Source organism: Coregonus clupeaformis, chromosome 22 (genome assembly GCF_020615455.1).
Source record: "Coregonus clupeaformis isolate EN_2021a chromosome 22, ASM2061545v1, whole genome shotgun sequence".
Classification (NCBI taxonomy): Eukaryota; Metazoa; Chordata; class Actinopteri; order Salmoniformes; family Salmonidae; genus Coregonus; species Coregonus clupeaformis.
The window spans coordinates 17,501-32,326 of record NC_059213.1 but is presented as its reverse complement, the minus strand read 5'-3'; the positions used below and the strand labels follow the sequence as shown (position 1 = coordinate 32,326).

The 14,826-nt window shown below is 43.3% G+C and overlaps 1 protein-coding gene across 1 annotated transcript in view; it reads left to right on the top strand.

The window, feature by feature from the left end:
- Positions 1-7,521: 7,521 nt before the first annotated feature.
- Positions 7,522-14,826, top strand: part of zgc:154142 (uncharacterized protein LOC555481 homolog) — a gene marked incomplete at its 3' end in the record, with an annotated part of 23,959 nt that continues 16,654 nt past the window's right edge. Inside the window, exons 1-2 of the mRNA XM_045206336.1 lie at positions 7,522-7,709; positions 11,564-11,694. Of these exons, the coding sequence (XP_045062271.1) occupies positions 7,559-7,709; positions 11,564-11,694 (282 nt within the window). The remainder of the gene's footprint in view (positions 7,710-11,563; positions 11,695-14,826) is intronic.

Here is a 14,826-nt window from a genome sequence, read left to right as displayed (position 1 = left end):
AAGACAAATTAGTACTAAGAAATTTTTCTAAATGCATGTTTTTATGTGTAAGTCAATTAGTACATAAGACAGATTTTTATTTTTATGATGCATTTACACTCCAAAGCCAATCATTGTGAGAGGTAGGTAGGTCTACATTCCAAATCCAGTGATGTGAAATGTATGGGTTAAGCAGAGCAAATGGAATGATGAGTCTGCTTACATAAAGTTAATAAAAACGTTCAATTTATCTAGTCTATTTTAGAATCGTCTGAAACATACTTTTTTTCCTTAGGATAAAATGTCTGCTTAAAAATATTACATAAACCTTGTTTCCTCCACATCGTTATTAAGAGTAATGAAATTATTAAATGATTTTAATATATATATATATATATATATATATATATATATATATATAGTCTCAACGTAATGATATAGGCTTACTGGCACATCCTACTGTGAAATGGGGAATATTCACAGCCAAACTTCTTTGTTTGGGAATTCCGACTAACTGTCTGTTTCAATACACCCTCTGTCTCAGTGTGATACACTGATTTCACAGGACTGTGCTGTCACTTCCTGTGTGTCTGGGTGTATGTGTGTGTCACCAGTCATCACTGCGTTCGTCACAGTGGGCTGTTAGGTTAGGTGTCCTGGGCGATTCTGTTCCCTGTCAAAGGAACACACACACACAACGCTCCATCCCCCTGGTATTCAAGGTGTTAAGATGAGAATCACGCCCCCCACACACTCACAACCAGACAGTCATCTCAGTTGCTGATTGAAGGGGCTGCCATAGTGAAGTGCATCACCAACCTATTTTGTCGTGGCACGATCTTTGGGAGGAGCTGTATTGAATTTGGACAGACGCTTTTTCTACGTGTGTAGTGTTACAAAGCATCCCCTCATCCTCTCCCTCCATCTTCCTTCAAAGTTCCGCATCTCTCTCTCTCCTCTCTCTCTCTCCATCTCTCTGTCCATAGATCACGACCAGCAGCAATCGACTCACCGGCCTTAATGCTGACTCCCTCACCCCGGCCTTAATTAGCTGGTGTTTCAATATTTAATGTCCCCCTTGCCCCCCGTGTCCCTGCGACTGGTTCCCATTTGAAAGTGCAGATTAGATGAGGCCATAGGCGGTGGGTGTTAAACACAGGAGGAGATTCATTGTGATGACAAGACTGTAAGAGAGAGAGATGAGAGAAACAGAGCGGGAGGGAGGGAGGGAGGGGAAACAGTGAGAAAAAATACCTCTCACTCTGCCATAGTAACTAGCAGCCTGTATTATTCAGTCAGGGTTCAGTATTAATATCACATTCTATACCGTATGTCCTGTCTAATACCACTACCCAGAATCCAATCTGGCCCTCTGTCATGACCACAGTCTTTTGGTTCCAGGTAGAACCCTTTTGGTTCCAGGTAGAACCATTTTGTGTTCCATGTAGAACAGAGGGTTCTACCTGGAACCAAAAAGGATTCTACCTGGAACCAAAAGACTGTGGTCTTTTTCTAAGAGTGTAGACTACTAGAGAGGAACCCTTGGGGCACCCCTGATGTGTCTCAGAGACATATAGAGTATAGGAGCTGGTAGAGGCTTGAAGGGAACAGTGGTGCAACGTGTAAAGAACTCAGAGGACTCTGAAATAACATTGGTCGGCTTTAGAGAGAGAGGGGTTTCATGTCTGCACCACCACCAATGCATTCAAATGCAGAAAAAACCTGTTTGAAACGGAAAGGCTGTTTTGTTATGTTGTAAAATGAGTGCTGGTGTTCTCCTCCCTGGCAGGAAAATAAATCTAGGGAGTGGAATTGAAACTGAGTTTTATTTAAGAGTTATTAATCTTAGGGTTTGGAAAATGAAATCCCTGCCTTAAAAATAGGTATAGGCTATTTGACTTGCAGATGATAATTGATTTAGATGAAAATAAATTGTGCGAGGCCCAGAAACTTAATTAAACTGAGAGCCCGTGTTCATCAACAGTTGGCCAGTCTATCATCATCTAACATTAATGTGTCAGTGCGTTTTAAGAAATCAAATGATGCTCTAGCGGTGGAAAAGATAAGAGTCTACATTCTATCTTGGTGAGGGAATTTCTCTGAATGTCACTGTTGTGTCGCGTCATACGATTCTGTTATATTCTCACGGGGCATTTTTCCCATCTCTTTGGAAATTCCTCTAAAATCGGCACTACATAAACGTTCTTTGAGCTTAACTGCCAACCACATTTCGGCGTGGTGCTTTGACTGTGTGTTAGTTAGAGTCTATATCAAGACTCCCTCTAGCTCTCCCGATAAAATGTCCCCCTCAGAAGCATAGCTAAAATGTGTTAAACCTCCTGCTATGACCCAGTTAGCTCCACACACACACACACACACACACACACACACACACACACACACATAAATTACATACGTACATACATACATACATACAAAGACTCCTCTCAGCTACACAGAGAAGAGTTCTGTAGCTTAGATGCAGCTTGTGCACAAGCCATTACATTTACCAATACAAATCACCAATAATTCCCTGTAGGATCTTTAGACGCACATCAGACACACTCAGACTCCATCTTATCATGGGGATCAGTGTCTGTGTTAATTGCTGTTTACTGATTGTATTTTGAGATTGGTAAGTATGTAATTATGAATCTCTTTTAGGAGCTGATGATGTTAGCCATGCTTAGCGGTTACCTATTCTCCTTAGATGTAACACTAGGGTTGATACTGGAGCACTGGGTGATGTAATGAATCATATCAAGCTTTATGTCCTCCCTCTATGATGATGTCATATAAACACATCTCTTTCTCTCTCTCTCTCTCTCGCTCTCTCTCTCTCTCTCTCTCTCTCTCTCTCTCTCTCTCCCTCCCCTCTGAAGTCTCTTTATCACTGACCTCTGAACAGCTCTTATTGCGCCTTCCCAGTACTGCTCCAGTCGTTTTGTCTCTCTCCCTGATCCCAGAACAGCTCTTATAGTGCCTCCCCAGTACTACTCCAGTCCTTTTGTCTCTCTCCCTGATCCCAGAACAGCTCTTATAGCGCCTCCCCAGTACTGCTCCCGTTGTTTTGTTTACTCAATGTTGTATTAAATCACAGGCAGCGCTATAGTAAGGAACTTCCTCTGATGTCCTCCGCTGCTCAGGCCCCTGTGGAATATATGTCCTACATTACTACGCATTGTTGGGGCGCGTTGTAGGAAAATATGTTTGGAAGGATTGAGGTGTGTGTGTGTGTGTGTGCACATGTGTGTGCGCGTGTATGTGTGTGTGTGTGTGTGTGCACGTGTGTGTGTGTGTGTGTGTCTGTGCATGTGCGTGTGTGTGTGTGCGTGTGTGTGTGTGTTCCCTGGTTCACATGTATAATTTCTGTCTTCATATCCCTCTCCCTCTTCCACTCCAGCATACTCCATCACTGTGGAGCATTATACATGCAGGCCATAGCATTTTATAGCGGCTGATCATTGACCACCCTGCCATTCCACACACAAACAAACGTATGTAACCTTTCACATGTTGAAAGTCACACACAGGTGCACACACTTGCACACACTCACGCACACACTCACTTACGCACACACACACAAACACACACACACTAAGGTCACCCTGGCTGTCTTCATTAGAGACTGCTTTATTACAGCTGACAGATGTTCCTATAAATCATTGGTCCCCCAGTGGACAGAGGCTCCACATCTAACCCAGCACTGCTCCACACACATACACGCACTCACACACGCACACTGCAGCAACACTCTCTCTCCCTCTCTCTCTCCCTCTCTCTGTCTCTCCCTCTCTCTCTCCCTCTCTCTGTCTCTCCCTCTCTCTAGATAGGACTCTTTACCTCTGGGTCTGTGCTGGGGGTGAGGAGAATATCCCCCACATTGACACACACCACGCATCCAATAAAGCGATTTTAGCAACTGGAAAAACTGCTATATAAATCAAATCCATTCTTGATGCACTAAAATGATGTGCGGCTGATGTATTGAAAGTCCTGCAGCAGGGTTGATATACTGACCTGTAGTTGTGGGACTTTTATTAGTATTGTTGTGAACGGATGTTATTCTGGTGAGTAGTGTGCAGTGAGGTGTGAGTGATGTTGGAGGGTAGTTGCAATGGAAGCATCCTCCATGGCAGTTGTCCAGTTGTAGTGAAGGGACTTTCTCCCCCTTGGCTTGAAATGTAGAGCAACTGAGAGAATATCTCAACCACCCACTAGAAATGACCCACAACCAACAAAAAATGCAAGACATTATTTAAAATCATTATAGAGTGTATAATATCTTAAATAATTGAATTTAGTTATCTTAAATAATGATATGCTCCTTCAAAAATCATTCTATTCAATTCTATGTAAATGTGCTGCCAAGGAGAGATAAGAAGCTTCCTTTACAGCACACTGGGCACGCTTCTTTCAGAGCGGTGTGTCGTGCCCTTCAAAATTGCTCCTCTGTAACCACCAACATCTATTCCATGTTGGTTCAACGTCATTTCATTGAAATGACGTGGAAACAACATTGATTTGCCCAGTGGGAGTACAGTATATCACCATTTGTTTCTTTCTTTCTTTCCCAAAGGGAAGAATTGGAGGGAATGTATAGGCCTAAGTCCTTATCTCCTAGAGATAGATGAGGTATTTAAAGTGACTGGTTACCACAGTGAATGTGTCTCACTGTCTAATCAGACTGTAGCTGAATCCAAGAGGCCTTTATATGATGAGGTAATTCCAACCATTCAATCTCTATGGAGATTAAGCAAAATTGAAGCACTTCCTCTATGAAACTCATTAACCCTGACCCCAACGTTATTGTGAAGAACCCTCTGGTATCGCTTCCACATTGTATGCAAATCTGTCCTAAAGTTATTTTTAATCTCCGATCGGCGATTAGGAGCGTGTGACTGAAGACGTAGGTCGTTATTGAGCGGCCTAATCCGTAATGACCAAATGGCGAGCGTGAATATTGCGGTTGCCAAACTGTCCCTTATCATTATCGCCCCCTCAGATGATATAAAGATTCCTCAACTCTCCTGCAGTCGACTCTGATTAAAAGTCCTCTGTCGGTCAGAGGAGGAGGAGGAGCGCCGTGTGCTGACTGACTTTCCTGTCTCGCCGGATGTTGCCTGTAGCTGAGGGTTGATTCTCACACACTCCATCATCCTTCATCCTTCATCGTCCTTCATGGTAATTAAATTCAAACAAGATAGCCTCACTTTGACACACTGTAAATAACAGCAACTCGCACCTGTACAGCAGTGGAGGCTGGTGAGGGGAGGACGGCTCATAATAATGGCTGGAACGCAGTGAATGGAATGGCGTCAAACGCATGAAAACCATGCGTTTGATGTTGTTGATACCTTTCCACATATTCCGCTCCAGCCGTTACCACGTGCCCGTCCTCCCCAATTAAGTTGCCACCAACCTCCTGTGCTGTACAGTACTGTAACACAGGTTGAGTCCCAAATGACACCCCATCCCACTCATAGTAGGGCCCTGGTCAAAAGTAGTGTACTATATAAGGGATAGGGTGCCATTTCAGACACCGTGCTGTTGTATGTGAGTGTGCTACTGCCTATATCCTAGGCCCAGGGTTTCTATGGTAACACTAACCACTGCACCACAGGATCATAAGATCTAACACCCTAAAGTAGACCTTGGGGAGCCAAATAGATAACAGCTATGGTGTAACTCACACTTCACCTAATAAAACATGATCTGATAATACATTGTACTGTTCTGTGCTGTATAGATATTTAATAATATGCCTTGTGTGGTGAAATTAATCTCTCCACAGAGACCATTTTCGTAATCTTCTTGACAATCATTCTGATCTGTGCTGATCTCTGTTAGTGTTTATGACTAGTTGTAAATGGCCCTCTTCTGCTTGCTGTAATATCTCTCTGGCTGGTGCTATTATCAATCTTTACATAGTGAAGTGCTTATCTCAGCACTTTGAAACTCCGCTCTACAAACCAATGACTGTATATATGAATGGACAAAGCCATTGATCACGTGACACCATTCATTCCTATGTGAAGACTCAATAGTGCATTGAAGCCAAGTGAAGTCTGTTAAGATGGCTTCTCATGGAGACATAATATGCACAGTTTGAGCTATTCCAGGAAGTGCTGCTCCCTCTCATTGAGTAACTGAAGCTGAAGGCCGACCGGAGTACTGCGTGCTGCTATTAGCAACTAAATTATCCTTATAACTTCTTCTGTGTGCGATTGTAAAATAATCAGTTTAAAAACATATATCTGGTGTATTAGAAGCAATTATTGGTATTTACACAAAGATTGACCATGAAGATCGCCATTTTTCCATTCACTATAATGGGGGATCCTGTTTTCTGCTAACAATGCCTGAAGTTTCCATGGAATCAATGAGAGGGGGTAGTCATTCTCCCATGCTACAAACACACTGGCAGCACTACAGCCAGGCAGCATGAGCCAGTCTGTCTGTACAGAGAGCCATTAGAAATATGCAAGGAAGTGTCCAAAATTGCATCCTAGTCCCTACAAAGTGCACTACTTTTGACCAGGGCACATAGAGCTCTAGTCAAAAGTACTGTACTATTTGGGGAATAGAGTGCCATTTTAGATGCATCCTAGGAAGGGACCCCTGATTCCAAAAGGCAGGATTACGAGACTGTTTCTAGCACATTAGCCATTAGTTAACAAATGGTGATTGATTGCCAGGTAGCCCTCTGTGGGACTCCTATGGGCATAGATGACTAAACAGTAGCCTCCCTTGAGCCTAGTCCCCATCATTCCTTTTACTTTAATAAAATTCATCCCTAATGCTAAGTGCTTTGGCACTTAAGCCACATTAAAGGGTTTAACCATAGCCCAGAAGTGCTCTGTACTACATCAATCAATTAGTAAGCTTGACGATAATTGCAGTGCACTGCCTGACGGGCCCGCTCCACTTATAATAGCTGAGGTTGAGACAGTAAATGTTTTGAAATGAGAGCAAAGGTCAAGTGTTGGTATGAGTAGGGACAAAGTTAATGCTATAAACAAACCTTGCATAAACCCAGGTCATATACCATAGTCCCCTCAAACTCAACTCTGGACCTCGAAGCCAGTTCTAATCAGGCACTGATTTAGACCTGGGACACCAGGTGGGTGCAATTAATTATCAGGTGGAACAGAAAACCAGCAGGCTCCGGACCTCGTAGGGTCAGAGTTGAATACCCCTTCTACAGGCTATACTGTACAACAGTGTGTATAACGGTTCTGTAGTAGCCTACAACAGGCTAAGTTATAGGTGAGAGGTTAAAAATGTACAATTGCCCCTACTGAAGCTATGTATCATAATGGTTTTATTTGAGACTCAAAATGACTTCAACTAATTTACCCTATGCACACAAAAACACGTTTTACAGCTCATTTCCAAAAATCATAAACAGTCAAAAACACTCCGCACAGACACGCTCCATATCCCTTGTCCAGGTTCAGGTGAGTCCAAGGTACAGCCAGTCTACCAAAGGTCGAACCAGACCATGAGACGCTGGTGCACCAGAGGCAAAGCACATTTGCTCCACACCTGCACATCTCACCACTGTGAACAGAGAGCATGGAGGAAGACCTAAAGGAGAGACCCAAGTCCAGGGGTCTGAGTACCCTGGAGAAGAGCCTGGCACTACTGTTTGTAGCTCTGACTGGCGCCTGCATCGGACTGGTGGTCATCTACTTCACTGACAAGAACAACGTCTCCACTGATGGAGGTGAGTACTGTACCACCTGCATGTTTAAATTGAGATACCTAGTCAGTTACACAACTGAATGCATTCAACCGAAATGTGTCTTCCGCATTTAACCCAACCCCTCTGAATCAGAGAGGTGCGGGGGGCTGCCTTGATCGACATCCACGTCATTGGTGCCCGGGGAGCAGTTGTTGTTGGGGGTTAACTGCCTTGCGCAAGGGAAGAACGGCAGATTTTTCCACCTTTTCGGCTCGGGGGTTCGAACCAGCAACCTTTCGGTTACTAGCCCAATGCTCTTAGCTGCTATGCTACCTGGTAGTAGGCTGCTATAGGCTTTAAACACATTCATGTAGGCCAGATGATTAGTACCACTGCATATATTTTAAACACTTAGGAGTTGTACTATCGCTCTAAACTTCATCACTGTCAAGGAGGTGTGTGAGTACTAAACTTTAAACACTTCAAATCTCTCTTACACTCTTTCAAAATGAAAGTTCATAGCTCTACTCACACCAGAGAGTTCAACGCCTTTCAGCAGGACTATGAAACAGTGATTTATGGACCCTTATGATTTATGGACCATTATACATTTACAGTAATATCAGACTTTGCTAAGCGTCTGGGGAGTGGGTGGGTAATGGCTGTTGGATGGTGGTGAGTTTGCTGACAAGAAGATGAAAAGTGATGTTTTGTTGTCTATTTGGATTCACTTTCTATCACTGTACATTTGTGCTCTTAATGTATCTGTCTCTGACAGATGTTTTATTATTTATGATTAAGCCACACTTTCATATCAGCAATAAATGACAAGTGTAGGCATTCATTGCTACAGTAATAATGGCATTGAATACTTCTGGCATTGAATGTGCATCCATTCTGGGTACAGGGCTAGATAGAGAGTTACAGTATATTCTAGGGGGGTTCTGTATCTTTGTGGTTCCTCTGTGATGTGAGTCACAGTGACGTCCCCTGCCACTGGCTGAACAGTGTGGCAGACAGACAGTCCGTGCTGAGACCCTGCTGTGGAGGAACAGAACGACAACAAAAGGCAAAGGTTCCACTAACGGTGAGGAAACGTCTATAGACAAACCTCCTGCGAACCGTTAGGGAAAGTCTGAAAGTCTAATTGGTCCCCTTGGACATCGGCATCAAATTGGTCTCACCACTGGCCAATCAGTGATGTAGTTTGGCTGACGGACATGTCGTCTGACCAATCCAACCAATTGGCTAAGACAGATGACTGGTGTTGCTCACTCGCTGTCACTGGTTTGTGACTGTCATGGCTATTGAGTGTGTCAGGTGATTTATACATGTTTGATTGATTTGGCTACTGATGCACTGATGCAGTTCCAAGCACTGTTATGGATTGCTGGACGTATTTTTATATAGTGTCACTGTGTCACCATAGAAAGTATGACAGTTAAAATGTGATATAAAATGCATGTTGTTTTGGCTTCTGACAATGTATCATATTAAGACGTATCTTGGTGCGTTTTTACAGTTTTGTGCTGGTTCCCCAAAAATACAGCCATCCCCACCCCCAATTGTTTTATTTAAATCAACAAAAAATCTATGATGTTATTAACACTGTCCCATGCTACCATGGCTCGGTTAGACAAATGGCACATCAGTCATATCGTACCTCAGAATAATGGCTGTCATCCATCTCTATGAGGGAGACCGCCTTAAGAGACAGGACTGACTCCAGAGACAGCACTCACACAATACACTGGTCTGGTATAATGGAAATACTCTCACTCTCTTTTTCTCTATTTCTCTCTCTCACACACACACACACACACTCTCTCTCTCTCTCTCTCTTCTCACACATCTCTCTCTCTCTCTCTCTCTCTCTCTCTCTCTCTCTCTCTCTCTCTCTCTCTCTCTCTCTCTCTCTCTCTCTCTCTCTCTCTCTCTCTCTCTCTCTCTCTCTCTCTCTCTCTCTCTCTCTCTCTCGCTCGCTCTCTCCCTTCTATCTCCTTTCTCCTTTTATTTGTCCTCACAAAATCCCTTATTCAATAAACCTTGCCCAGGCATAATGTCTGCAATTTGAAGTTAATGGTCGTACAGTGGCTTGCGAAAGTATTCACCCGCCTTGGTATTTTTCCTATTTTGTTGCCTTACAACCTGGAATTAAAATGGATTTTTGGGGGGTTTGTATCATTTGATTTACACAACACTTAGGAGCCACTTTGAAGATGCAAAATATTTTTTTATTGTGAAACAAACAAGAAATAAGACAAAACAACAGAAAACTTGAGCATGCATAACTATTCATGAGAGGTGTTGGGTTTGCGCCAGACATAGCGTTTCCTTGATGGCCAAAAAGCTCAATTTTAGTCTCTTCTGACCAGAGTACCTTCTTCCATATGTTTGGGGAGTCTCCCACATGCCTTTTGGCGAACACCAAATGTGTTTGCTTATTTTTTTATTTAAGCAATGGCTTAAGCAAAGCAGTCATCAAGGCAAAGGGTGGCTACTTGGAAGAATCTCAAATATAAAATATATTTTCATTTGTTTAACACTTTTTTGGTTACTACGTGATTCCATATGTGTTATTTCATAGTTTTGATGTCTTCACTGTTATTCTACAATGTAGAAAATAGTAAAAATAAAGAAAAACCCTTGAATGAGTAGGTGTGTCCAAACTTTTGACTGGTACTGTACATATAGATAGATATATAGATATATAACATAGATACACTACTAGTCAACATATAGATACATATACATTATATATGTGTCTACATTATCTATGTGTGTACAAAACAGGAACACCTACTCTTTCCATGACATAGACTGACCAGGTGAATCCAAGTGAAAGCTATGATCCATTATTGACGTCGCTTGTTAAATCCACTTCAATCAGTGTAGATGAAGGGGAGGATTTTTAAGCCTTGCAACAATTGAGACATGAATTGTGTATGTTTGCCATTCAGAGGGTGAATGGGCAAGACAAATTATTTAAGTGCCTTTGAACGGGGTATGGTAGTAGGTGCCAGGCGCACCGGTTTGAGTGTGTCAAGAACTGCAACGATGCTGGGTTTTTCAAGCTCTACAGTTTTTTGTGTGTATCAAGAATGGTCCACCACCCAAAGGACATCCAGCCAACTTGACACAACTGTGGGAAGCATTGGAGTCAACATGGGCCAGCATCCCTGTGGAACGCTTTCGACACCTTGTGGAGTCCATGCCCCGATGAATTGAGGCTGTTCTGAGGGCAATAGGCAGTGCAACTCAATATTAGGAAGGTGTTCCTCAGTGTATATTTGTGTATATAATATTAAAAACTTGTATTGTATTGGTCGTATAGGGCAGTTCCTGACCATGTTTTTGATCAATGGCCATACCATTGTATGAGGGTATGTTATTGCTGCAATTACCAACAGAGATAACCTGTTGTAACATAGACTGGTTAGACCATAGACTATAGATTTTGCACCTGTGTTCAGTGGGACTGGTGAAGCAGTCCTTAATTCTAATTATCATATTAACGTAAGTAGTGCCACTATATCATCAAACAATTTGTCCCAACAGGATGTTCAATAATGACATTGTGTTACCCTTCCATGCTATACATAACAGCCCAATAACAATAGCAAGGGTTATAATCAAAACAAATGATTCTGCCGGTAGACATTGTTTTTCCAGAAGAGGTGACGATATTACCCACAGCTGTTCCCCTGCATCTGTCACATCAGCAAGCTAGGGGAAACACTGAATGTTGATGTAATCAATTGTGTGTGTGTGTGTGTGTGTGTGTGTGTGCGTGTGTGTGTGTGTGTGTGTGTGTGTGTGTGTGTGTGTGTGTGTGTGTGTGTGTGTGTGTGTGTGTGTGTGTGTGTGTGTGTGTGTGTGTGTGTGTGTGGGACAAGAGGTCAATTCGGGATGCGGGGGTCCTCAGGCACTCAAGGGCCCGTCGGGGGAGTTCACCAGCATGAATCACCCCAGTAGCTACGACAACGGCAAGAGCTGCAGCTGGCACATCACTGTGGACCCAGGCATGGTAAGTATAGCTGAAGCACAATGCCACACATTCAAAACACAAACACTTTTATACAGTAACCTATTTTTCTTTTACTGTGCTCTTTCCTTCACACAAATACACTGAACAAAAAATATAAATGCAACATGTAACAATTTCAAAGTTACACTCAGTCAATTGAAATAAATTCATTAGGCACTAATCTATGGATTTCACACTTTTCTTTAAAGTAGGGGCGTGGATCAGAAAACCAGTTAGTATCTGGTGTGACCACCATTTGCCTCATGCAGCGCAACACATCTCCTTCACATAGAGTTAATCAGGCTGTTGATTGTGGCCTGTGGAATGTTGTCGCACTCCTCTTCAATGGCTGTGTGAAGTTGCAGGATATTGAAGCGAACTGGAACACGCTGTCGTAGACGTCGATCCAGAGCACCTCAAACATGCACAATGGGTGACATGTCTGGTGAGTATGCAGGCCATGGAAGAACTAGGACATTTTCAGCTTCCAGGAATTGTGTACAGATCCTTGCGACATGGGGCCGTGCATTATCATGCTGAAACATGAGGTGATGGTGGCAGATGAATGGCATGATAATGGGCCTCAGGATCTCGTCACGATATCTCTGTGCATTGAAATTGGCATTGATCAAATGCATTTGTGTTCGTTGTCTGTAGCTTATGCCTTCCCATACCATAACCACACCGCCACCATGGGGCACTCTGTTCACAACGTTGACATCATAAAACCGCTCGCCCACACAACGCCATATATGCTGTTTGCCATCTGCCCGGTACAGTTGAAACCAGGATTCGTCCGTGAAGAGCACACTTCTCCAGCGTGCCAGTGGCTATCATAGGTGAGCATTTGCCGAACTGCAGTCAGGTCAAGAACCTGGTGAGGACGACGAGCACGCAGATGAGCTTCCCTGAGACGTTTCTTACAGCTTGCGTAGAAATTCTTCGGTTGTGCAAACCCACAGTTTCATCAGCTGTCCCTCCACGCTGTGGTTGTGAGGCCGGTTGGACATACTGCCAAATTCTCTAATGTAGAGAAATGAACATTAAATTATCTGGCAACAGCTCTGGTGGACATTCCTGCAGTCAGCATGCCAATTGCACACTCCCTCAAAACTTGAGACATCGGTGGCATTGTGTTGTGTGACAAATCTGCACAATTCTTTCTTTCTTTCTTTCTTTCTTTCTTTCTTTCTTTCTTTCTTTCTTTCTTTCTTTCTTTCTTTCTTTCTTTCTTTCTTTCTTTCTTTCTTTCTTTCTTTCTTTCTTAATTGAAGTAGTCACTGGTTGGATCATTGACTACCTCATGGAAGAGAGAAAGGAAGAATGGATGCATTTTTAAGAATTCAAAACTTTCAAGAAAGCCTCATGTCCTTTCCGTGACGACCACTGATCTGACAGGAGCTGATGGGTGGAAGTAACACACCAGACACCTTTCCATGCCCTGTCCTTTCACCCATCAGTGCACATACAGAGGAGAAGAGGACACAAGGATAGGAGGCCATTTTGGAAATTGGAAAATGGGAACCCAGCCTTATTTTAAGGAACATGGTCTCTAGTCCTTCAAATCAAATCAAATTCTATTTGTCACATACACGTGTTTAGCAGATGTTATTGCGGGTGTAGAGAAATGCTTGTGCTTCTAGCTCCGACAGCGCAGTAATATCTAACAAGTAATATCCTACAATTTCACAACATATACCCAATACACACAAATCTAAGTAAGGAATGGAATTTAAGAATATATACATATATGGACAAGCAATGACAGAGCGGCATGGACTAAGATACAGTAGAATATTATAGAATAGAATGCAGTACATACATATGAGATGAGTAGTGCAAGATACAGTGGGGAGAACAAGTATTTGATACACTGTCGGTTTTCCTACTTACAAAGCATGTAGAGGTCTGTAATTTTTATCATAGGTACACTTCAACTGTGAGAGATGGAATCTAAAACAAAAATCCAGAAAATCACATTGTATGATTTTAAAGTAATTAATTTGCATTTTATTGCATGACATAAGTATTTGATCACCTACCAACCAGTAAGAATTCCGGCTCTCACAGACCTGTTAGTTTTTCTTTATGAAGCCCTCCTGTTCTCCACTCATTACCTGTATTAACTGCACCTGTTTGAACTCGTTACCTGTATAAAAGACACCTGTCCACACACTCAATCAAACAGACTCCAACCTCTCCAAATGGCCAAGACCAGAGAGCTGTGTAAGGACATCAGGGATAAAATTGTAGACCTGCACAAGGCTGGGATGGGCTACAGGACAATAGGCAAGCAGCTTGGTGAGAAGGCAACAACTGTTGGCGCAATTATTAGAAATGGAAGAAGTTCAAGATGACGGTCAATCACCCTCGGTCTGGGGCTCCATGCAAGATCTCACCTGGTGGGGCATCAATGATCATGAGGAAGGTGAGGGATCAGCCCAGAACTACACGGCAGGACCTGGTCAATGACCTGAAAAGAGCTGGGACCACAGTCTCAAAGAAAACCATTAGTAACACACTACGCCGTCATGGATTAAAATCCTGCAGCGCACGCAAGGTCCCCCTGCTCAAGCCAGCGCATGTCCAGGCCCGTCTGAAGTTTGCCAATGATCATCTGGATGATCCAGATGAGGAATGGGAGAAGGTAATGTGGTCTGATGAGACAAAAATAGAGCTTTTTGGTCTAAACTCCACTCGCCGTGTTTGGAGGAAGAAGAAGGATGAGTACAACCCCAAGAACACCATCCCAACCGTGAAGCATGGAGGTGGAAACATCATTCTTTGGGGATGCTTTTCTGCAAAGGGGACAGGACGACTGCACCGTATTGAGGGGAGGATGGATGGGGCCATGTATCGCGAGATCTTGGCCAACAACCTCCTTCCCTCAGTAAAGCATTGAAGATGGGTCGTGGCTGGGTCTTCCAGCATGACAATGACCCGAAACACAGCCAGGGCAACTAAGGAGTGGCTCCGTAAGAAGCATCTCAAGGTCCTGGAGTGGCCTAGCCAGTCTCCAGACCTGAACCCAATAGAACATCTTTGGAGGGAGCTGAAAGTCCGGATTGCCCAGCAACAGCCCCGAAACCTGAAGGATCTGGAGAAGGTCTGTATGGAGGAGTGGGCCAAAAT